The sequence below is a fragment of the Coregonus clupeaformis genome, chromosome 38, assembly GCF_020615455.1.
Source record: "Coregonus clupeaformis isolate EN_2021a chromosome 38, ASM2061545v1, whole genome shotgun sequence".
Lineage (NCBI taxonomy): Eukaryota > Metazoa > Chordata > Actinopteri > Salmoniformes > Salmonidae > Coregonus > Coregonus clupeaformis.
In genome coordinates, this window is record NC_059229.1 from 3,313,746 (window position 1) to 3,337,646 (window position 23,901).

Consider the following 23,901-nt stretch of genomic DNA (forward strand, 5'->3'; position numbering starts at 1 on the left):
ATAGCCTGACATATTTGAATAAACTTTGCGTTTTCCCTCCGAAATTCTAGTGTTGTTGTGCGCTCTGCGTAACCGTGCGTAACGCAGCAAGTCAACTAATATGAGACAACCGGTTGGTCGATTATGACATGTGACTCTTCTATTGAAAGCTCTGGAGCAGTAGAATTAAATGAGCACAAAGACAAACCACGGGGATTGCATCATATATCCAGAAGATGGCGACAAAACAGTGCCTGTTGTGATTGAACCAAACTACTGACTTCATCTTCAAACACATTGTTGGCCATGTAAAACGATGGAAACTCATTGAAATCGACTCGGAATGAGAGAGAGACCCTAGAGTATCTTTTCAAGTGGTTTTATTCGATCAGACACTACTTTTGGTAACAGAAACAACAAAGGTAAGACACAGTTTGTTGTTGTGATAAAAAAAAATGGAAGTTTGTTATTGACGTTCTTTGATTAATAGTTTAGTGAGTGTTGGTCATAGAGGAACACGGCTATCACTGTTGGAATCTGTGAGGTAGCAGCTTTTGAATGGTGTATCGTTTGTGTAGATAGGTTGAGAAAAATACGTTATCTGTCTACGAATATACGGGCATGCACGGTTTCAAAATACAGTACTGGTTTTGCTATATGCTTATATATTTGCTTGGAGTCTGAATATTATTTCATTTGGGCAACAACAGTTTAGCTAGATTCACAGTTGAGACGCTTCTCGTTCCAGTAGTGTATAACATTCAGGTATTCACACATGTTTAAAAACCGTACTATGCCATTGTTTGAGATTGCGGGAGGAGTCCCCCGGATATGGGGAACCTCGTGATGAAGAGGTTAAATTACATATAATTGGCATTTTTCATATGTACAAATGAATTTACAAATAATGTGAGCCTTTGTTCGTGCAAACAAAACCATTAGGAGCTAAAAACATTCATACTTAAAATAAAGATCTTTGTGGCCACCATTTTGTCTCACAGACTTACATACAAAACCATCCAGCTAGCCTTGCTTCATTCACAAAATCTATACAATTTTCACTCGAGACGGGAGAGTTAACTTGCTTCTTCGTTCTCAATGTGAAGAAGAGCAGCGCGCACAGGCAGTAGCAACACTCTGAATGTCTCTCTCTAGTGGTAGCACTAAATATTGACACTCCAGTTGATGATTTTAAAAACAGAGGGAGAACTTGTGTTAATTAAAAACCAATCTATTAATTGAATTGAACAAAAACCTTATATATATGCATTGAAAATACATTTGCGGTACATGCTTCACATATCAAATAGAGTGTGAGCCATATACCAAATTATTTCATAAACACAGCAATGCAAATGCGCATGCAGCCTTGAAAAACCTATATCAGTCATACTGTTACATTCTCCATGGGTATAATCGGGATTTGGAGCCAATATGTAACGTTATGAAATCACGTTGCTGCGACGTGTTGAGATGGTAAGGAAGATGACCAAATGTGGTGGTTATGATATTACCTTCAGATTACGTTGTGGGAATTACCAATAATTACCAATCCATTACGTCAGGGTTGGTCGTGGTTACGTAACGTGTTTGCTGGGAGATACTGTAGATAGACATCACAAAGCAAGTTGGGCCTGAGATTTTAATTTTAATTTCCACAACACATAACATAAAAATATCAAACATTTTGAGAAATTTCATTCCGAACACAGGCATGCATAGCAACACATTTTAACAATGTATTTTTTGACATTGGAATAATCACAACCTTCATGGTAAACACTCATAAACCTTTTATCAACAATTCATCAAATCAGACAAAATAAACATATTAATTCACTCTTTCATAATACTGCAATAGAGATTTTAAAAAAGGACAACAAAATCAACAAACAGAGGTACACTTAAAAAATTACAACGTTTTGCATCAGAGTAAAACCAGACATTTAAATGAATATACAAACTGCAATTTACACATAAAGTACATGACAAAGTTCTACACTGAAATATAAGATCAACAAACGTGTCCTATCATTCCAAAAACAGTATTATTTTAATCACTTCATGATGGTAAACATACTAAAACTCAATAATAATCTGTATAGATAGACAAGCGCTTCTGAGGCTTTTCAACCAAAAATGAGTTATTGTTGTACATATCTTCATAATCAATAAATATGCATTCAAAAGTCAACAATTCTCTGTGCGTATGACATACGGTTTTAGAATTAATTAGCATAAACATCATTATTTTTCAATTAAATATCTATTAAAATCTTAACACTGAAAGTATTTTTCTAATACAATAAATACAACACAAAGAGGGCAAAAAATATGACACCTTTTTTTGTCCAACAAACATGTTTGCATTTTGCTATCAAATTGAAGGGAGATGGTACTCTTGATTGTCCACCAGCAGTGCTGTATTTAAGCTGTGTGTGGCAGGTTTAGGAGGAGAGAGACTGGGCACCGAACCAAACTCATTTGACGTGCTCAGCGGTGTGTGACGAGCAGTAGAACTTCTTGTGCGTTATGAAGTTGGACAGGTTGTTGAACTGGATGTCGCAGGGGCGGCAGTATTTGACATTACCCTGTGTTGCCTGGATGGAGTCGTTCAGGCCTCTTTTCACACAGGAAGTTAGGACCTCCTCTGTCTTTGAAACTACTGGGGAGGATAAAGATGAGGAAGTGCTCTTCTTGGAGTTGACACTGAAAGGACTCTCTGAATCTGACAAGGATGATACGTGGCTGTCTGGGAGATGAGAGTTAACAAGCTTGTTGTCCTGGAGTGTGTTTTCTGTGTCTATGACCATGTCCTCAGGCCCCTGGCGGCCATTTTGGGGCAAAACACCTTGTGTTTCCTGGTAGCCATCAGGCATAGGCTGATTTTTTTCCACCTCACTCCCTTCATTGGGGCTTTGTCTCTGCTCGCTGAGCTCTCTCTGCATCACCACTGTATCTGTGGTGTAGTCGGCAGGCTTGATTCCAAGAAAGGGTGAAATCTGTTCATCACGTCTAATTTTCTTAAATAAAGGAGGGTTAAATTCTTGCGACAGAAACTCGTCCATGCTTTCCTCTTTGATGACAGCGAGCTGATCCCCCTTAGTGCTACCTATTTGAAACAACACCTCATTGGCTCCATTGGTGACACATTTCTCCAAGTTTGTATCGTTGTCATCTACTGGGTTGTTAAACCCTCCTCTTTTTACGACCGCAGATGTTTTGTGATCTGGAGCAGTGACTGGGCAAGAGCTCTGTTTGTGCGCAAGGTAGTCTTCCACTTTGTTGAAGCTGATCTTGCACACTGTGCACTCGTGATAGTCCATGAGTCTTTTATGGGTGGTAGATAATTTACCAGGGCTTGATGATGAACACTTTTTACTGAGATCAATAGGGCTGTCCAGTTCATCTTGCGCTATGGCATTGCACTTAGATATCAGAGCTGATTTTGTGAAAGGGAGATTAGCCTCTGGATGCTTAGGAACCATGCCAAGGAACATGTACCTGGGGTGAAACTGGTTACCGAATATCTCCCCTGGGTCTTGGTACATGCCTGGTCCTCCAATGGGTGCTATCCCAAAGTAACGTGGATGATGATTCATGGAAGACCTCTGTTGTTCGTGGTTGGGACCGTTCATTTCGAAGTTCTTCCTCCGTTTCCGTGTACGCACTGTTCTCTGGGTGGCGGGCAGTTTGTTGCCGTGCGCTCGTTTCATGGGCGGGTCATGACGCGTGGCGCAGTAATACTGCTTGTGAACCATATAGGTCTCTGTACGACTGAAGGTGATCTTACAGGGTTCACACGTTGTCTTGTTAGGGTCTAAGATTTCTGTCTTTGGCATTTGAGACATTTTGGGACTTGTCACGTCTCCCTGTATAGAGGGGTTCTCATCTGTTCTGGTGGGGGTGGAGGGGTTCTTCACAGTACCTGGGAGCTCAGCCTGTACCTGTGCCTTCCCCTCCCCAACCTTGAACAGGTCTAGTCCTGACAGGTTCAGGCGGGGGGAAGTGAGATGACTGTTGGGGTCAGATAGATGACCCTGACCCATGTTTAGGCTGCCCAACCCACCCAAACCCCCACTTTTAGGGCTCCCTGTATCGGTCACTTTGTCCAGGACACTGGCGTAATCATGTGGCTTGGCCACGTGCTGCCAACCACTATTACAGTAGTGCTTTTTATGAATTAAGTAGTTGTCCAAGTTCCCGAAAGTGATATTGCATTCGAAACACGTGGCCCCTTTGGGGACAAGGTTGCTGTACATGACATGAGCAGGGTAGTGGTTAGTACCTCCATGCCTCAGTCTACGGTGGACCAACTCGGACATCTTAGCCAGGATCTCCGAGGCCTGGGGGGCAGCTGTTATGTCCTGTGAGAAGGGGAAATGGGATAAGAACGGCCCCATGGGGAAAGCAGCGGGGCCCATGTTGTTCTGGATGGGCGAGGACGCCTGGCGAGGGCTGGAGGGCTCCGATTTGACACTGGTGTAGGAGAAACTAGCTCTGCTTCCTGAGTTAGGATCAGCTTTCACTGGGGAAGTCTCTATCTTTTCCAGCTCCGCATTGGGACTGGTCCTGGTGTCAAGGCTTCTACCCAGCACTGGGCTCTGAAGGAGCTCCCTCCCCTGCTCCATCTTGGCCTGCTGGGGTCTCCTCTCCACGCTGCTGCCCCCCTTGGGAGAGCACTCTGTATCGGCCTGACTGAGCTGTCTGAGTGGGCTGTGACTGTGTCCGTGGATCTCGTGGTGCTTGTCCAGTTCTCTGGGGGAGGTGAAGTTGAAGTGGCAGTGGGAGCACCGGTAGCCTGTCTGAGACAGGTGGGAGAGAATGTGCTGCTGGAGGCTGGGGAGAGAGTCTGCTGTGTGGTCACACACTGTGCATTTCATGCTGCCGCCTCCAGTGGACACCGCCTCCTCCACCTTAACACCTAGGGAGGAGATTACAAAGACATTTTAGATTGTTAATATATTTACACTCTTAGTAATAAGGGTATGGTTAGAGTGCAGTACTGTTCCCTGGGATACAAAAATATCAAAATACACATTAGGGCACAGTACTGTTCAGTACCTTTTAGGGTACATGTGCGGATAATGAGTATAAGGGTACATTTTTGTACCCAATATTTTGAATATAAAGGTACAATAAACACACTCTCACTCTCAAAAAAAGGGGTACGATGTGAAGGTACATTTCTGAACTTTTGTACCCTCAATAAGGTACAATGATACATGTTTGCCACCTAAAGGGAACTAACGGATTTGTCACTGGGTTGGTACCCTAAAAAGGCACATTTGTACCATAATCATTATCATTACCATATTTCCCAGCATGCTCTACTGCAGGTAGATTTTGTGCAATTGCTTTTAATATCTGTGTTTTTGCATGTACATTGATTCATTTATTAATCTTAAACTACACAAAGATAAATAAGATAAATGTACCTAAACTAACTACGATTTTATGCACCCGTTACTGAAATCATGGTAACTTTCCCAGGTTTTTCAAAAATTCCAGTTGGTAGATTACTGGAAACAGGAGGGAATAAGCAGGAAATCCTTCAACCAGGATTTCTTGAAAATCTGGGAATTTTGTAAACCATGGGTTTCAGGCCACTGTATTTGGGGAAAACTTGAAAATAAGGCCTTATGCGATATGTAATGTCATAAAGAGACTAATTTGAATAATAACATACACCTAGGAACTCACAGGACTGAAAATGAACAAATTCAACAACCATGTCTCTGTCACTAACAAATACAGTCATGGGTGGTAACTCTACAATTCACTCGAAAAGGCAAGGCACACTGGGAAATTATATTGGCGGCTTGATTTATTGGGGGCGTGGCTTTCAGTTAGTTATTGTTGGACACCCTTGAGTGGAAGTGTTGTACCACTTTAACTGGTCTATGGTAGAGGTACGTTTTTGTCACGTACCAAGAACATATGGCTTTGTCACTGTGTTGGTACTCTTTAAAGACAACATTTACCTTTTCTAAAAGCCTGTGGACTACAGAAAGGTAATATCTGAGGTATGAACTGGGATACAATTATTTACCTATAACTATAGGTACAAAGGATGACCTTACAGGGCACCACCCCAGTGACAAGTGGTTGCACCCCTTTAAGAAAAAATTCCTTTATTTCTGAGAGTGTATGATATTTGTACAGCATATGTCTATTTTTATTTAACCTTTATTTTGAGAGGGAGTCAATGCTGAGACCAAGATCTATTTTCCAGATGAGCCTTTACACTACACATTCATATACATGTTATTATACACAACAACACACAAAAAGCAAAACACAATCATAAAAAAACAGAAAAATTGTTCAGTGAAAAAGTCCCCTAACAACCGTCTGAAATGCCCTAGAGACACCAATTCCTCCAATTTTAAAGTGTATTGTAGATCATTACACGACAGAGGTGCAAAAAAACTAAAAGCAGATCTACCCAACCCAGTGGAGATCGAAGGGATCTCCAGAGTTAGCTATCGCTGAGCCCCGGTCCGGTAGCCTGTAAATCTATAGGCTAGCAATGAGGTAAGGTATGGCAGACATTTATGCAAGAGGGCTTTATGGACAAAATCCATCTATGAGACTTCAAGGAGGGCCAGCCCACATTCTGATAAAAATGGTTGTATTTGTATTTATTTGTATTTATTAGGGATCCCCATTAGCTGCTGCCAAGGTTCCTAAAACAAAATATAAAACAGTACATCAAATAACAATATTACACCACTACACATCTACAATACAAAAAAACGTATAATATCACCACACAACAATATTACAATGTACATGTGTGTAGAGTGCGTGTGCTAGTGCTTGAGTGCGTATGCGTGTGTCTGTACCTTTGTGTGTGTCTCTTCACAATCCCCGCTGTTCCATAAAGTGTATTTTAATCTGTTTTTTTAATCTGATTGTACTGCTTGCATCAGTTACCTGATGTGGAATAGAGTTCCATGTAGTCATGGCTCTATGTAGTACTGTACGCCTCCCATAGTCTGTTCTGGACATGAGGATTGTGAAGAGATCTCTGGAATGTCTTGTGGGGTATGCATGGGTGTCCGGTGCTAGTAGTTTAAACAAACAGCTCGGTACATTCAGCTTGTCAACACTTCTCACAAATACAAGTAGTGATGAAGTCAATCTCTCGTCCACTTTAAGCCATGAGAGATTGACATGCATATCATTAATGTTAGCTTCACGTGTACTTTTAAGTGCCAGCCGTGCTGCCCTGTTCTGAGCCAATTGTAATTTTCCCTCTTCACTACTGAACAGTAGACCAGGTGCGACAAAACTAGGGCCTGTAGGACCTGCCTTGTTGATAGTGTTGTTAAGAAGACAGAGCAGTGCTTTATTATGGACAGACCAGGACCTCTATACCAGGCGGTGTCAGAGGAAGGCCCTCAAAATTGTCAAATACTCCAGCCACCCTAGTCATAGACTGTTCTCTCTGCTACCGCACGGCAAGCAGTACCGGAGTGCCAAGTCTAGGTCCAAAAGACTTCTCAACAGCTTCTACCCCCAAGCCATAAGACTCCTGAACAGCTAATCATGGCTACCCGGTCTATTTGCACTGCCCCCCACCCCATCTTTTTACGCTGCTGCTACTCTGTTAATTATTTATGCATAGTCACTTTAACTCTACCCACATGTACATATTACTTTAACTACCTCAACTAGCCGGTGGCCCCGCACATTGACTCTGCACCAGTACCCCACTGTATATATAGCCTCCCTACTGTTATTTTATTTTACCTCTGCTCTTTTTTTCTCAACACTTTTTTGTTAATGTTTTATTTTACTTTTTTTATTAAAAAGAAATGCACTGTTGGTTAAGGGCTGTAAGTAAGCATTTCACTGCAATGTCTGCACCTGTTGTATTCGGCGCATGTGGCCAATCAAATTTGATTTGATTTGATTTTGATTTGACTTCTCCCCATCTTAGCTACTGTTGTATCAATATGTTCTGACCATGACAGTTTACAATCCAGGGTTACTCCAAGCCGTTTAGTCACCTCAACTTGCATTACAAGATTCAGTTGATGTTTAGGTTTTAGTGAATGATTTGCCCCAAATGCAATGCGTTTAGTTTTGGAAATATTTAGGACTAACTTATTCCACCCATTCTGAAACAAAGAGCTGCAGTTAGTTAAGTGTTGCAGTCATTTCAGTCGCTGTAGTAGCTGACGTGTATAGTGTTGAGTCACCCGCATACATCGACACACTTGCTTTACTCAAAGCCAGTGGCATGTCGTTAGTAAAGATTGAAAAAAGTAAGGGGACTAGACAGCTGCCATGGGGAATTCCTGATTCTACCTGGATTATTATATTATATTATGTTGGAGAGGCTTCCATTAAAGAACACCCTCTGTGTTCTGTTAGACAGGTAACCCTTTATCCACAATATAGCAGGGGGTGTAAAGCCATAACACATACGTTTTTCCAGCAGCACACTATGATCGATAATGTCAAAAGCTACACTGAAGTCTAACAAAACAGCCCCCACAATATTTTTATCATCAATTTATCTCAGCCAATCATCAGTCATTTGTGTAAGTGCTATGCTTGTTGAATGTCCTTCCTTATAACCGTGCTGAAGGTCTGTTGTCAATTTGTTTACTGTAAAATAGCATTGTATCTGGTCAAACACCATTTTTTCCAGAAGTTTACTAAGGGTTGGTAACAGGCTGATTGGTCGGCTATTTGAGCCAGTATGTCACGTCTCCTCCCGTTGCTCCCCTCCGGCGCTCTGATTCGCCGGTCTACTGAGCCACCGGTCTGAGCGCACCACCTTGGCAACACCGGAAAGGAAATCCTACGCACCCTAATCACCTCCAGCGCACCTGCACCTCATCATCTCATCACCACCCCTATTTAGCCCTGGACTGTTCTGGATGATGTTGTGTGTGATTGTTAAGCTTCGTGTCGTTTACGCTCTCTTTCTTATTTCTCTTTATCATTGTTTAGTAAACCTTGACCTTGTTAATTCCTGCATCTGCGTCCTGCCTCTTCGTATACTCAGTACGTGTCACACAGTAAAGGGGGCTTTACTATTCTTGGGTAGCGGAATGACTTTTGCTTCCCTCCAGGCCTGAGGGCACACACTTTCTAGTAGGCTTAAATTGAAGATATGACAAATAGGAGTGGCAATATCGTCCGCTATTATCCTCAGAAATTTTCCATTCAAGTTGTCAGAGCCCAGTGGCTTGTCATTGTTGATAGACAACAATAATTTTTTCACTTCTTCCGGAATTCCAAAGTACAATGCTTGTCTTTCATAATTTGTTCAGATATACTTGGATGTGTAGTGTCAGCGTTTGTTGCTGGCATGCCATAACTACATTTTCTAATCTTGCCATTGAAAACATCATTAAAGTAGTTGGCAATATCAGTGGGTTTTGTGATGAATGAGCCATCTGATTCAATGAATGACTGTCACGCCCTGACTCAGGGGACGCTTAAATGTTGAGTCAGGGTGTGTATATTCTTTGTTGTGCGTTTTCAATGGGTGTTATTCTAGTATGTATATATCTATGTTGGCCGGTGTGGTTCCCAATCAGAGGCAGCTGTCGCTCGTTGTCTCTGATTGGGGACCATACTTAGGCAGCCTATTGGCACTAGTGGGTTGTGGGATCTTGTTCCTTGTAAGGTATGTTGTGTGTGCTACCTTGGACTTCACGTTTCATTTCGTTTATTGTTTTGTCGAGTGTTTATTATGTTAATAAACATGTACGTATATCACGCTGCGCCTTGGTCTGTCCCGTCCTTCAACGAACGTGACAATGACGGATCCGAGTTAGCCTTTTTTCCCAAGTATTTCATTTAAGGTGCTCCAAAGCGTTTTACTATCATTCTTTATATCATTTGTTTTTGTTTCATAGTATAGTTTATTTTTATTTTTATTTAGTTTAGTCACATGATTTCTCAATTTGCAGTACGTTTGCCAATCGGTTGTGCTGCCAGACTTATTTGCTATACCTTTTGCCTCGTCCTCTCAACCGTACAATTTTTCAATTCCTCATCAATACAAGGGGATTTAGAAGTTTTTATATTCATTTTCTTAATGGGTGCATGCGTATTACTAACTGAAATAAGCAATTTCATAAATGTGTCAAGTGCAGTGTCTAGTTGCTCCTCATTACACACCACAGACCAGCAAATATTTTTTACATCATCAACATAAGAATCACTACAAAACATATTGTATGACCTCTTATACACTATATTAGGCCCAGCCTTTGGAACTTTGGATTTCCTAGATATGGCTACTATATTGTGATCACTACATCCGATGGATACTGCTTTAAAGCAAATTTATGCAGCATTAGTAATGATCAATACATGTTGATGATTTCATTCCTGTGCTGTAGCCCTGGTAGGTTGACTGACAATCTGAACCAGGTTGCAGGCACTGGTTACAGTTTGACGTTTTTTCTTGAGTGGGCAGCTTGATGAAAGTCAGTCAATATTTAAATCACCCAGAAAATATACTTCTCTGTTGATATCACATACATTATCAAGCATTTATTTCACACATATTATCCAGATACTGACTGTTAGCACTTGGTGGTCTATAGCAGCTTCCCACAAGAATGGGCTTTAGGTGAGGCAGATGAACCTGTAGCCATATTACTTCAACAGTATTTAACATGAGATCCTCTCTAAGCTTTACAGGAATGTGGTTCTGAATTTAGACCACAACACCTCCCCCATTGGCATTTCTGCCTTTTCGGTAGATGTTATAACCATGTATTGCTACCACTGTATCATCAAATGTATTATCTAAGTGAGTTTCAGAGATAGTCAGAGTATGAATGTCATCTGTTACAAGCAAATTATTGACTTCATTAACCTTTTTTCTTAGGCTACATATGTTCATATGGGCTATTTTTTGCACTTTTCTGGGTAGCTTGATTGTTTTTAATGTTTTACTGGGAAACTTATCAGAAGTAGACTTGCTTATGTTATTTATATTGGAGATGATAGCACATGGTGAGCTGCACCCAGTGGACTTCCTACTAGGGCACTCCACCTCAATGCTAATAGTGTAACTCTGGTTCATTGGCACATGATTACTGCATACAATCGCTGTAGGATCAACAGAGTGCAGTTAGGAATTCAGGGCAGTTAGGGGGACATAAATTATGCTACTGCTAACACCCCTGGGATAATGTACATTTGATGCAGCATTATGGCAACTCAGCATCACAATGGTAGGGATTAACTGAGCTGGACTTGGGTCATTGACAAGTTATTGTCTCAACGCAGCCTTGAAATGTGTGGACAGAGACCAGGAGCCAAGACTAATCCGATGGACTCCGCCATTCCTGTAGAGTATCTTCTGTTTCCAGAAGGTGTCAAAGTTATCTATAAAAGTGATTCCAACAGAGCTACAGTAATCTTTTAGCCAGGTGTGTAATGCCAATAGCCTGCTGAATCATTCAACCCACGGCCCAACGATGGTACCGGACCTGAAATGATTGGCCACTTTTTTGGAATCTTTCAGTGCTAGAATCAGTTCTTTCAAATCAATTTTCAGAAGTTACGAGCTAGCCCTCCTGATGTCGTTTGACCCCACATGGACAACAACAGCGTCAGCCCATGGCAGCATTCGTAGAACGGTCGGAAGCAGCCTTGTAATGTCCTGTACTCATGCTCCTGGGTAGCACAAGGTTTTTGCACTGGGAACCGAGATGAAGGCGCCGGAACCTCTGGATCCAGGGCGGCAAAGCCGTTTCTGGTCTGTGTCCGGTATGGGCTTAACATCTCCAAGGAGGCCCTCATTGCCAGAGGACGCTTTCTTCGACTTCCACGGTGAGTGACATATCTCCATGGCTGGTTGGTTGGGTTGAGAACAAGAATATCCCCCAAGTCATCCAGGAGCATCCTACTAGCTCCGTTTCCCTGTGGAGGGCCGACACGACAGCGACACTTCCACCAGACCAGAGCGGCGTCCAGCTACTTGGGTAGAATAAAAATAAAAAGTAGATGGATGTGGATTCCCCAGTAGCTTTTGTAGGTTCGCTACTTGTTTGCTAAGAGTAGCCACTTCGCCCCTGTAGTCCTCTGCAAGCAAACAGTTGCTACATTGAAAATCTGTGCGGTCCACATTGTCCCGGAATAAAGCAAAGCAAACACAGCTCCTGCAGGGTTGAAAACATTCAATTGCGACCCCCATTTGAGACTGCCAAGCCAGCTTGGCTAGCTGGGTATCTGTGTCTCTCTCTTTACATGGAATCTGGCAGGATCCCGGAACAGATAGTAGTGTTCATAACAACTGTGCCCAACTGAGCTGCGGGATCCAAAATTTAAAAGTATATAAAATCTAACTTTACAAGAAAACACTGTCACAACTTTACAAAAACAATAAACCGAGGTCTCTCATTCTGCGTTCAGCGGTCAACAACATATGATGTGTACTCAACCTATCGGCCGTAATAAAGCGCAACGCGCTATGATAAACTAAATATAGATGATATTGCCATAGTCAATAACTGGAATAAATGTTGACTGAATGATTTGTTTTCTGCTATTTAACGAAAGACAGAACCTGTTCCTATAGAATAAGCTTATTTTAATTCTTACTTTCTTGACTAAATCATCAACATGGTTTTTGAAAGATAGCTTTTCGACAATCCGAATGCACAGATATTTATAGGCGGGGACACAATCAATGAGGGCACCATCCAAAGTATGTATGCATAAATGATCAGATAATTTTTTATGTGATTTGGGAAAATAACATATACTGTATTAAGGTCAAATTTCAGTTCGACAAAGGCTTTCTGCAGGGCAATAAAGGCAGATTGAATCTCTGACAGAGCCTGGTCAGCTGTGGGGTCAATAGCATACACCACTCTGTCGTCTGCACACAGGTGAAAGTTAGAATTTTATACAAATAAACCAATATTGTTCATGTAAATAGTGAAAAGAACCAGACCAAGAATCGATCCCTTTGTTATGTCCATAAACCTAAATTAACACCATCAGTAAATACACACTGTGTTCTGTCCTTTAAATAATTTTCAAACCAGCTACAGTGCCTTGCAAAAGTATTCATCCCCCTTGGCGTTTTTTTCCTATTTTGTTGCATTACAACCTGTAATTTAAATTGATTTTTATTTGGATTTCATGTAATGGACATACACAAAATAGACCAAATTGGTGAAATGAAATTTAAAAAATTACTTGTTTCAAAAAATTCACAAAAATAAATAATGGAAAAGAGGTGCGTGCATATGTATTCACCCCCTTTGCTATGAAGCCCCTAAATAAGATCTGGTGCAACCAATTACCTTCAGAAGTCACATAATTAGTTAAATAAAGTCCACCTGTGTGCAATCTAAGTGTCACATGATCTGTCACATGATCTCAGTATATATACACCTGTTCTGAAAGACCCCAGAGTCTGCAACACCACTAACCAAGGGACACCACCAAGCAAGTGCCACCATGAAGACCTGCTCTCCAAACAGGTCAGGGACAACGTTGTGGAGAAGTACAGATCAGGGTTGGGTTATAAAAAAATCCCACGGAGCACCATTAAATCCATTAATAAAAAATGAAAGAATATGGCACCACAACAAACCTGCCAAGAGAGGGCAGCCCACCAAAACTCCTGGACCAGGCAAGGAGGGCATTAATCAGAGAGGCAACAAAGAGACCAAAGATAACCCTGAAGGAGCTGCAAAGCTCCACAGCAGAGATTGGAATATCTGTCCATAGGACCACTTTAAGCCGTACACTCCACAGAGCTGGGCAGAAAGAGTGGCCAGAAAAAAGCCATTGCTTAAAGAAATAAATGTTGAAGGCGTCTAGCACATCACAAGTAGGAAGGTGTTGAAGTGAAAACAAAGATTCACTAGAAGTTGATGGAACTTCCATCAAGCTGGGAAAGAGCCAGGCAGTTGACTAGCTGACCAAGGTCAGTTAAACCACAATTTATTTCAAATAAAAAGCCTGCCGAGATAAAATGATGATTAAAAGCATCACTTAATTTTTCTCAGTAGTGATGCCAGAGTCTGACACAACTTGCTTAGGTACAGAAGGACAGGAATTTTCACGCTTCAGTGCATTAACTGTTTTCCAAAATGTTGACCTATCACTACCAGAGTCTGAGATAGAACTTAGAAAGTAGCTAGGTTTAGCTTTCTTGACTGAGGAAGTGCATCTATTTCTCAATTGCCTGACAGCTACAAAATCAGTTTTTCTAGCCTTGGCCCAGACCTGATTTCTCATCGTAACAAGACCTGAAAGTTCTGTAGAGAACCAATGATTTATTCAATTTTTTACTCTAAGGCATTTAACGGGAGCGTGTTTGTCTACAGGTAGTGCTGAGCGATTAGTGCTTTTTGAGGTTGGTTCGGTATCGGTTCGATTATAAAAAAATGATCACGGTTTTTGATTTCGGCTTGTCATGAAGGGTTTGGCAGAGACACTGTCTTCAGCCACCCTCTGGTGAAACGTTTCCTATTGGGAAAGCGGCGGCTTAGGCCAAGGCCTATAGCCACGCTTCCCCAGTGGGATTTGGCTTTGGTACGCGAAGCGCTCTGTGAGCCGCCGTTCCAACCATTGAATCAAATTCCCCTCAAGATGTTGTCTTTGAAGATGGCACTGTTGCTCGCTTTGACCACTGCTAAGCGTGTCACTGATTTGTGTGCTCTTTCGACAAGACCTGACTGCCTTGCCATTAATGGCGATCTGAACAGAGCGGTGTTATGTCCTAACCTGGCATAAGAGCTCATACAGATCACAGATCGTAGAGCTGTGGGCCTTCTCTCCCCCTCCCCATGGTGAGAGGAGAGAGGAACGGCTCCATCGTCTGTGTCCAGTGCGTGCCTTGGCGCGCTACATGGAACGCACGGCGGTGATTAGGTCATCATCTCAGGTGTTTGTGTGTCACGGTGCGGCTGCACTAGGTAGACCACTTTCTAAACAGCGTCTGCCTCATTGACTTTGTGAAGGCATTGAGATGGCTTATGAGGCTGCAGGGCGGCCATTGCCTCTGGGTATAAGAGCCCACTCCACTCGTGGAGTGGCGGCTTCTACTGCCCTTTTCAGAGGAACAGGGGTAGAGGATATTTGCGCAGCGGCGTAGTGGTAGTCACCGTCTCCTTTTATCCGTTTCTATCTCTTAGATATGTCTTCTAACTCTTTGACTCAGTCTGTACTCAGCGGACTTGAGCTAGGAGGAAAGATGCAGGACTGAGGGGGCTGGTCTCCATCAGGTCCGCTCTTTTCTAGGAGAGAGACATATGTGACATGACTCCTGACTGATATTCTCAGTACAGTAGAAGGCATGTTGTTGAGCTGCCCACCAGTGTATAACTGGGTTAGGGTGGAATGATGAGGGAAATAGTGTTTGTAATATTGTTTACATTACTATTAGACCGGTCATGTAATATTGACGGATCTGCTGGTTCAGATTAGTATGGCTCATATTCTGGTTATCTGCCCACTAGACATTTGCAATGCCTTTGGACTAGGTGTGGCGGATTGTACTGAGGACACAGTATATTGTGACACAGTGTGTCACAGTACTGTGGGACTTGGTCGCAGCCATTGCTGGGCCCGACCTTTTCAATAGGTGGGAAGTGTTAAGCTCGGCAGGGAGTACATTTTGGAACGTTGCGCTCCACCTTAAACCAATAGGAGCAGAGCTTCCCTATGGGGCGGAGCTCCAGGATATACAACGATAGTTACCAGAGTTCTAACTCCAGTTCTATGAGTGGAGCGGAGCCTCATAGGACTTAAGGCCCTGCCGACCATTATTGCTGATTGAGGGGAAGCATCCCCTTATATAGGGACACCTGTACTCCTATTGGCTGCAGGTGTGTGCATAATTTTTTCTCAGGATATTTGCTGTCTAGGCAGCAGGGTAAACCAATAGGAGCAGAGCTCCCCTATGGGACTCCACTCCATTCATAGAACTGGAGTTACAACTCCGGTAACTATCGCTACTTGTATGCTAAATAAAGGATACATAAAACGATGGGGTAGATTAAAACACACAATGTCTGATTGGAGGGAGTATAGTGGAATTATCTTCATCATGTTTTGTTTGTAATTAAAACGTTTGGGTTGCTGATTAAGATGTGCTATGGTGAATGTTAACGAAATGTACACGTTCTCTTCCAGGAGAGAAGGGTGTCTATCTCTCTCTTTGGAATGTTTCCTGAGACTGTGGTCTGGGGAGTGCCGTTAGTGAAATTCAGCAGTTTTATAAGTATAAAGGTATCTGGATTCAGCCATAAAGGGAGCTACCAAATTAAATAAGGCCTGGCCATTTTTGTTTGTTTTTGCCCTATGGCTTGCAAATACCCTCACACAACACACTTGTTATGAATATTTGTTAGTGTTTTAATACCGTGTTTGACTTCTTGAATGGACTATTTCATTTGGGTTTAGTGGGTTTTTCACAGGTTAGACAGACTGCACTGTCACGAATTCCGCAGAGACTGCTCCTCCTCCTTGTTCGGGCAGGCTTCGGCGTTCGTCGTCCCCGGAGTACTAGCTGCTACCGCTTGATGTTCTCTATGTTTGTTTGGTTTTGTCTTGTTGGTGCACCTGTTTCGTATTATGTATTGATTAGGTCACCTATAAGTTTCCTTTGGTTTTGTTTGCAGTTGTGTGTTGTTGTACGCCTGTCCGTTGGTGTATGTTTATTGTTTTCTATTGTTTAGTGTTTTACGCACCGTTTGCGTAATCGCTCGCCTCCTGTGTGTTGAGGCCCGTTATTTTGTATTTGTCTTTGTGACAATTAAAGTCGGTTTGACTAAGCTTCTGTGTCCTGCGCCTGACTCCAACACCGCATCCACATCAGCCCTTGACATGCACCTTAAAGGGACACATGGAATTTTCTGAAGTTTTTGTTTTCTGAGTTTTAATTAAACTTTTGATAAGAACTGTACTGAAGACTTACTGTACACCTCGGATACGAAATTTATGAAATATTTGACTGTTTTTAAATAATTAGTCTACTATAGAATGAAACACTTCTTTGAACGGTTTGAATGACCTCTGACCTCTGTTGTGACTTTCTAGTGTGGTTTGATCGCCCTCACTGAAAGCAGAGAAACATTGGATGATGATTTAAAGGTCATATGTAATACTGATTTGAAGGTTATTTGTAATACTGATACTTATGATGAATTTATAGTTCATAGCCCTATTTGTGATTTGGTCCACGGGGGAGAAGGAGAGGGTGTTTGCCTTTCAATAAGGGTAGGCTGTCTTAAGTCTATTTTCCTATGACTGTATGGGTACAATTCTTTCTTTACAGAGTTATTATGGATTTGTTATTTTAAATTTGTTTTTATTTCACCAGTAGTGTTGCTGTTTTTCCACATTAATCACATTGTGAGTAATGTGTCAAAATGGGGGAGTTACCAGTCCTCTGAAGGTTTTTGGATTGAAGTTTTACACACCTTGAGTGATATAGAGAAGTGTATCGAGTGATATATGAAGGAGTGTATTGTTGTGTTGTTTGTTCTGTTTTGTTTCGATACAAATCTCACCATATTGGGTCTGCTGGATGATCGAGATGACTCCCTAAGGATTAGTGGTCTAACTTCCTGATCCTGTAATTTGAAAACATTGTTTCAACAGAATGTGTTGTTATTCTTTGACATTTGTCTTAGAAATTTGTATTGAGAATATTGGTAAAAGTAATAATTTTTTACACAGTCAATGCTTGTCTGGATTTCCTGAATCAGAAATGGACTGAACTAAACTGTTGTTCTGATCTGTCCTCTCTCAAGGTTATGGTGATCGTGACTACAGATGGTATCTATATGCATGAAAGGGATAATTCGGCCAAGAACGGTGTGAACCTCAAAACCCCCTCTGACCGGTTGAAGAAAATGACATTCAATACGGTCCTGCACCACTTCGAGCCAGCAACCTGTACACAGCATCTAATCGAAGCTATCAACTGCTTTTTCTCTCATGCCTTTTGTCTCAGGAGTGCGACAGGAGTGAAGTGAGCATGGAGAGAGATCCGTTCCAAAACTTCTCTAATGTTGCTGGTATACTGGTTGGCAAATGGACAAGACATAATAGGCGTTGTGGTGGGGCTCAGGTGAGACATTAGTCTGTCTGGGAAAATCAGATTATTCCTGAGACATTGAAATTGGGACATTATCATGGGCCATCCATTTTGAACTATAATGCTATCTGAAGAAGAAAATGAAGAGATGCCAGAAGAACGAGTGCCTGGAGGGGGGTTGGTCAACTGTGCCCATAATTGTCTAAAATTGTTTATTTTGGGGTATCAGGTTGATTGAGGAGGTCTACACACTGCTAAATTTATAGTAATTTAGACTAAGAATGCATTGAGATACTGATCTGTAATTATAATCCTAATGAGGAAGTTAATACTAGAATTATGGATAATTATACTGTATGTTAATATAGATGTACATTCTGCCAGTGTCGATGTGTGCTAAGTTGAGGGTTTTAACTTTGAGTGATAGGACCAATGTGAATCACTAAGAATTGTCATTCTAAATTTGGTTTCGATCATTAATTGGGTTTTGATTATGATTTGTAAACTGACTGATTGATTTGAGTAAGTTGTTAGTATCTTAATAACTATATGAGAGAAGCAATTGATGTATTATGGATTGATTGTTTTGATTGTTGTTATGCTAATTGTGACATGGGTAAAGAAGTTGTGTACTAAAGATATTGACACTATTCTCAGCATGTCTTGGTGAATGGATGGAGAGGGTGAACTGATCCTGAGAGTGAAACTGATCCTAATCTATTTGACCTACGTATATTCATTAGTAAATTACATTTTTAATGATAATGTTAATGTTCAGGAACTATGCTTCTCCTGGGTCATGTTCATTAGGCACTAAATGGAATACATTTGACTTAAACTGGGAGTCACTACCTGGATTGTCCAACAAGATATGCTCATTTTAGTTTCTACAGATGGTGTTATGGGGATCGAAATAGTTATTTCCACCATGCTGACCAATTGGAGTATGCTCAGTAGCAACATTTTGTTTCGTACTGATGAAAAATGTACTTTGATTTAGATTGCTGAGAATTTCTTAATGATATTTTAACGTTTATATCATTCCCAATGAAGGATAATTTATGTTAAGGTTTAAAAGCTCAATAAACCAACGGATGGTCATTTACAATGGTAATATATACGTTTTTTATATGCTTAAGTTAAAACTTGTTTGATGTTTTATTTGGTTTTCTACATTTGTATTAATGTATTTTTAAACCTTGTAATTTTCTTTGAAGTTGAGACGCAAGTCTCAAAATGGGGGAATATGGTTGAAAAATTACAAGATTATGTTTAATACTGTTTTATGCAATAGTATAGGGTTCTTAGAAACTCTCTCTTCTGTGTCTGTGTGAACTGAGAGGAGCCTCTGAAGTTGGGCCTGGCAATTGATTTAGGGATGGCTAGGTAATAAAACCAACAGCCACATTCCATTTCATGATTAATGGTGTGTGAGAGGGAGATGTCTCTGCTCTGACTGACCCTGCATTTTCATAGACTGAATTGGTGTTTGTGTAATGTAAGATACCAAGTGTCACGATCGTCGGAAGGAGCGGACCAATACGCAGCGCGTGGAGTGAACATGATGACTTTATTTATAAAGCAACCACGAAAAAACAACAAAAGACGATAGTGAAGTCCTACAGTGACAATATACTGAACTTGGAACAATAACCCACAAAACAAAGGAGAAAACACACAGAATATATATGGCTCCCAATCAGAGATAACGAGCCGACAGCTGACACTCGTTACCTCCGATTGGGAGTCATAGACCAATCACCACTAGACACAAACAAAATGAAACTCACCCATCCCCAACACCACCAAATGAAATACACCCAAACCAATGACAATGAACAACCCTGGCTCAAATATCAAAGTCCATGGAGCCAGAGTGTCACAGTACCCCCCCCTAAAGGTGCGAACTCCGGGCGCACCAATATCAGGACTAGGGGAGGGTCTGGGTGGGCGTCTGTCCACGGTGGCGGCTCTGGCCCCGGTCGTGATCCCCACCCCACCACAGTCACAACCTGCTTCGGTAGCCTCCTCCCAATGACCACCCTCCAACTAACCCCACCTGGACTAAGGGGCAACACCGGACTAAGGGGCAGCATCGGCCTAAGGGGCAGCACCGGGATAAGGGGCAGCACCGGGATAAGGGGCAGCACCGGGACAAGGGGCAGCACCGGGCTAAGGGGCAGCACCGGACTAAGGGGCAGCACCGGACTACGGGGCAGTACCGGACTAAGGGGCAGTACCGGACTAAGGGGCAGTACCAGGCTAGCTGGCTCTGGCGGATCCTGGCTGGCTGGCGGATCCTGGCTGGACGGCTCTGACGGATCCCGGTTGGACGGCTCTGGCGGATCCCGGCTGGACGGCTCTGGCGGATCCTGGCTGGACGGCTCTGGCGGATCCTGGCTGGACGGCTCATGGCTGGCTGACGGAACTGGCTGCTCATGGCTGGCTAACGGATCTGGCTGCTCATGGCTGGCTAACGGATCTGGCTGCTCATGGCTGGCTGACGGATATGGCTGCTCATGGCTGGCTGACGGATCTGGCTGCTCATGGCCGACTGGACGGATCTGGCTGCTCATGGCCGACTGACGGATCTGGCTGATCCTGTCTGGCGGAAGGCTCTGGCTGATCCTGTCTGGCAGAAGGCTCTGGCTGATCCTGTCTGGCAGAAGGCTCTGGCTGATCCTGTCTGGCAGAAGGCTCTGGCTGATCCTGTCTGGCGGAAGGCTCTGGCTGATCCTGTCTGGCGGAAGGCTCTAGCGGCTCCCGGTCTGGCGGACGGCTCTGATGGCTCATGGCAGACGGGCGGCTTTGCAGGCTTTGGGCAGACGGGCAGTTCAGGCCCCGTTGGGCAGACGGCAGACTCTGGCCGTCTGAGGCGCATCGTAGGCCTGGTGCGTGGTGCCGGAACAGGAGGTACCGGGCTGAGGACACGCATCTCAGGGCTAGTGCGGGGAGAAGCAACAGGGCATGCTGGACCCTGGGGACGCACCGTAGGCCTGATGCGTGGTGCCGGAACTGGAGGTACCGGGCTGAGGACACGCATCTCAGGGCTAGTGCGGGAAGCAGCAACAGGGCATGCTTGGCCCTGGGGACGCACCGTAGGCCTGATGCGTGGTGCCGGAACTGGAGGTACCGGGCTGAGGACACGCATCTCAGGGCTAGTGCGGGGAGTCGGAACAGGGCATGCTGGACCCTGGGGACTCCCATAACGCCTAGTGCGGGGAGCCGGAACAGGGCATGCTGGACCCTGGGGACTCACCTCACGCCTAGTGCGGAGAGCAGGAACAGGCCGGGCGGGGCTGGCGACGCGCACCGTATCCCTGGTGCGAGTGGCCGGAACAGGCCGGGCCGGGCTGGCGGCGCACCGTATCCCTGGTGCGTGGAGTAGGAACAGGCCGGGCTGGGCTGGCGAGCGCACCGTATCCCTGGTGCGTGGAGTAGGAACAGGCCGGGCTGGGCTGGGCGGCGCACCGTATCCCTGGTGCGTGGAGTAGGAACAGGCCGGGCTGAGCTGGCGACGCGCACCGCATACTTGGTGCGTATGGCAGGAACAGGCCGAACCGGGCTGGCGACGCGCACCTTACACTTAGTGCGAGGGACCGGAACAGGCCGTACCGCACGGGGAACACACACTACTGGCTGCACCTCGGGACTAGGAACGGGCCGGACCGAACTGGTTACACACCCCAGTACCTCACGCCGTGCCTCAACACCTTCCTTCCCTGCTTTACCCAGTAGCCCCCTTGACCTGGTAGCCCACTGAATCCGTCCCTTCTCTGCCTCCGTCAGCCCCCTTAACCTGGCAGCCCTCTGACTCTGCCTTGTGGCAGCCTCCTGCTGCTCCGTCGCCCAAGCCATGTGCCCCCAAAAATTTCTTGGGGTTGCCTCTCGTCCTTCCGACGTTGGCTCTGCCGACGCCGTTGCTCCTCTCTCCGTCGCCTCTCCTCTGTTTCGCTCCATGGACGGCGATCCATGCCGTCCAGGATTTCTTCCCACGTCCAGGACCCTTTACCGTCCAACAGTTCCTCCCATGTCCAGACCCTTTGCTCCTGGACGCGCTGCTTGGTCCTTTTTTGGTGGGTTATTCTGTCACGATCGTCGGAAGGAGCGGACCAATACGCAGCGCGTGGAGTGAACATGATGACTTTATTTATAAAGCAACCACGAAAAAACAACAAAAGACGATAGTGAAGTCCTACAGTGACAATATACTGAACTTGGAACAATAACCCACAAAACAAAGGAGAAAACACACAGAATATATATGGCTCCCAATCAGAGATAACGAGCCGACAGCTGACACTCGTTACCTCCGATTGGGAGTCATAGACCAATCACCACTAGACACAAACAAAATGAAACTCACCCATCCCCAACACCACCAAATGAAATACACCCAAACCAATGACAATGAACAACCCTGGCTCAAATATCAAAGTCCATGGAGCCAGAGTGTCACACCAAGGAGAGATGGCTCTGGTATGGATAATGTTGATAAGAACCATGTCTTGGGGGCCAAACCCTGGTTTCCATCCAATGAGAACAGTCTTCACCGCAGATACTGTCTGCTGTGAATTATTAATTTATTTCATACAAATCCTAACCTTTTGACTCATTCCACACATCTGCTGTTTGTCATGTAGAGTGAGAGGGGGTGGGTATCTTGCTATAAAATATCTTTGTATTGTCTGTATGTCAGAGCTCTCAACCCAACAGTCAAGAGTGTTGGGTCGACCAGCCTCACTTACTACCTTATTAATACGTTTTGAAGAGAGTAATATCCTGATTGGTGATTGACCCTGTCTCTCCTCATTATTGATTAGAATTTCCTTGACAGTATCTATATTTATGGTATTTTATATAATAGCACTGGACGGGCTTACCATAGTGGGCTTCCCAATTGGGCTATAGGTAACAGAGCTAACAGTGGAATTCAACTTTATGGTCACAAGATTATTACTGACAATAACCCTGGGAATATGGTTATCTGTAGCAGAATGATGATAACGCAGTGAAATAGTGGGAGTGGGAAAAGTGACCTGAGCAGGGGTTGGGCTGTTTTTGAGTCAATGCTTTATAAGAGCCTCCTCGCTCTTAACTTTTGCCCCTTTCATATTTGGATGCAAGTCATCCCTCTTGTAAAACTGGGGCCTCTCCCAAAAGTGGTCAAAATTGTCAGTCCATTGAGGAACAGTAGGATTTAAGACAGTGGTGTAGCCAGAGGAGATGACTAAAGTGTCCATTCCGCAACCTATTGTTGGTAGAGGCCCGGAAATGAGAACCTGCTTGTCTGTCTCCTTTAGTTTGTCTGAGCACTCTGAAGTCAGCTTTTAATTGCTCTGATTTACGAAGATTGTACTAACACGAATGACTACCGTGTGAGCATTCGGGTGCTTCTCCATCACAGCAGGGACCTGGTGATCTATGTCCTGAACACGGGCTCCAGGGAAGCAGTGGGTCCTTGCTTCCGCGATCACCACATCCCTAACAATGGAGATCCCTATAACAACCACCACTGGAGGACGACAATAGGGTTGCTGCGAGCCTGTGGGACGTGCTATGGGGGCTTATCCAGGGGATGGCTGGCTCAGTAACCCAGGACCAGATCCAGAAGAGCTTGCGCTGGGTGCTGAGGTGGGTGACCAATAGAGCTCTTGGCCACGCACACTAGTTGTGGGTTTGGCATCGAAATGAGAATGCATGAGCAGAAAAGAACCACATACCTACTGTAAAATATGGTGGTAGATCTTTGATGTTATGTGGCTATTTTGCTTCCACTGGTCCTGGGGCCCTTGATAAGGTCAACGGCATCATTAACTTTATCTAGTACCAGAATATTTGAGCCAAAAACCTGGTTCCCTCTGCCAGGAGGC

At 43.8% G+C, this 23,901-nt stretch overlaps 1 protein-coding gene across 1 annotated transcript in view; it reads right to left on the reverse strand.

Moving 5' to 3' along the window:
• Positions 1-1,607: 1,607 nt before the first annotated feature.
• Positions 1,608-23,901, reverse strand: part of LOC121553965 (zinc finger protein ZFPM2-like) — a 120,053-nt gene continuing 97,759 nt past the window's right edge. Inside the window, exon 8 of the mRNA XM_041867370.1 lies at positions 1,608-4,903. Within this exon, the coding sequence (XP_041723304.1) occupies positions 2,460-4,903 (2,444 nt within the window). The 3' untranslated portion in view covers positions 1,608-2,459. The remainder of the gene's footprint in view (positions 4,904-23,901) is intronic.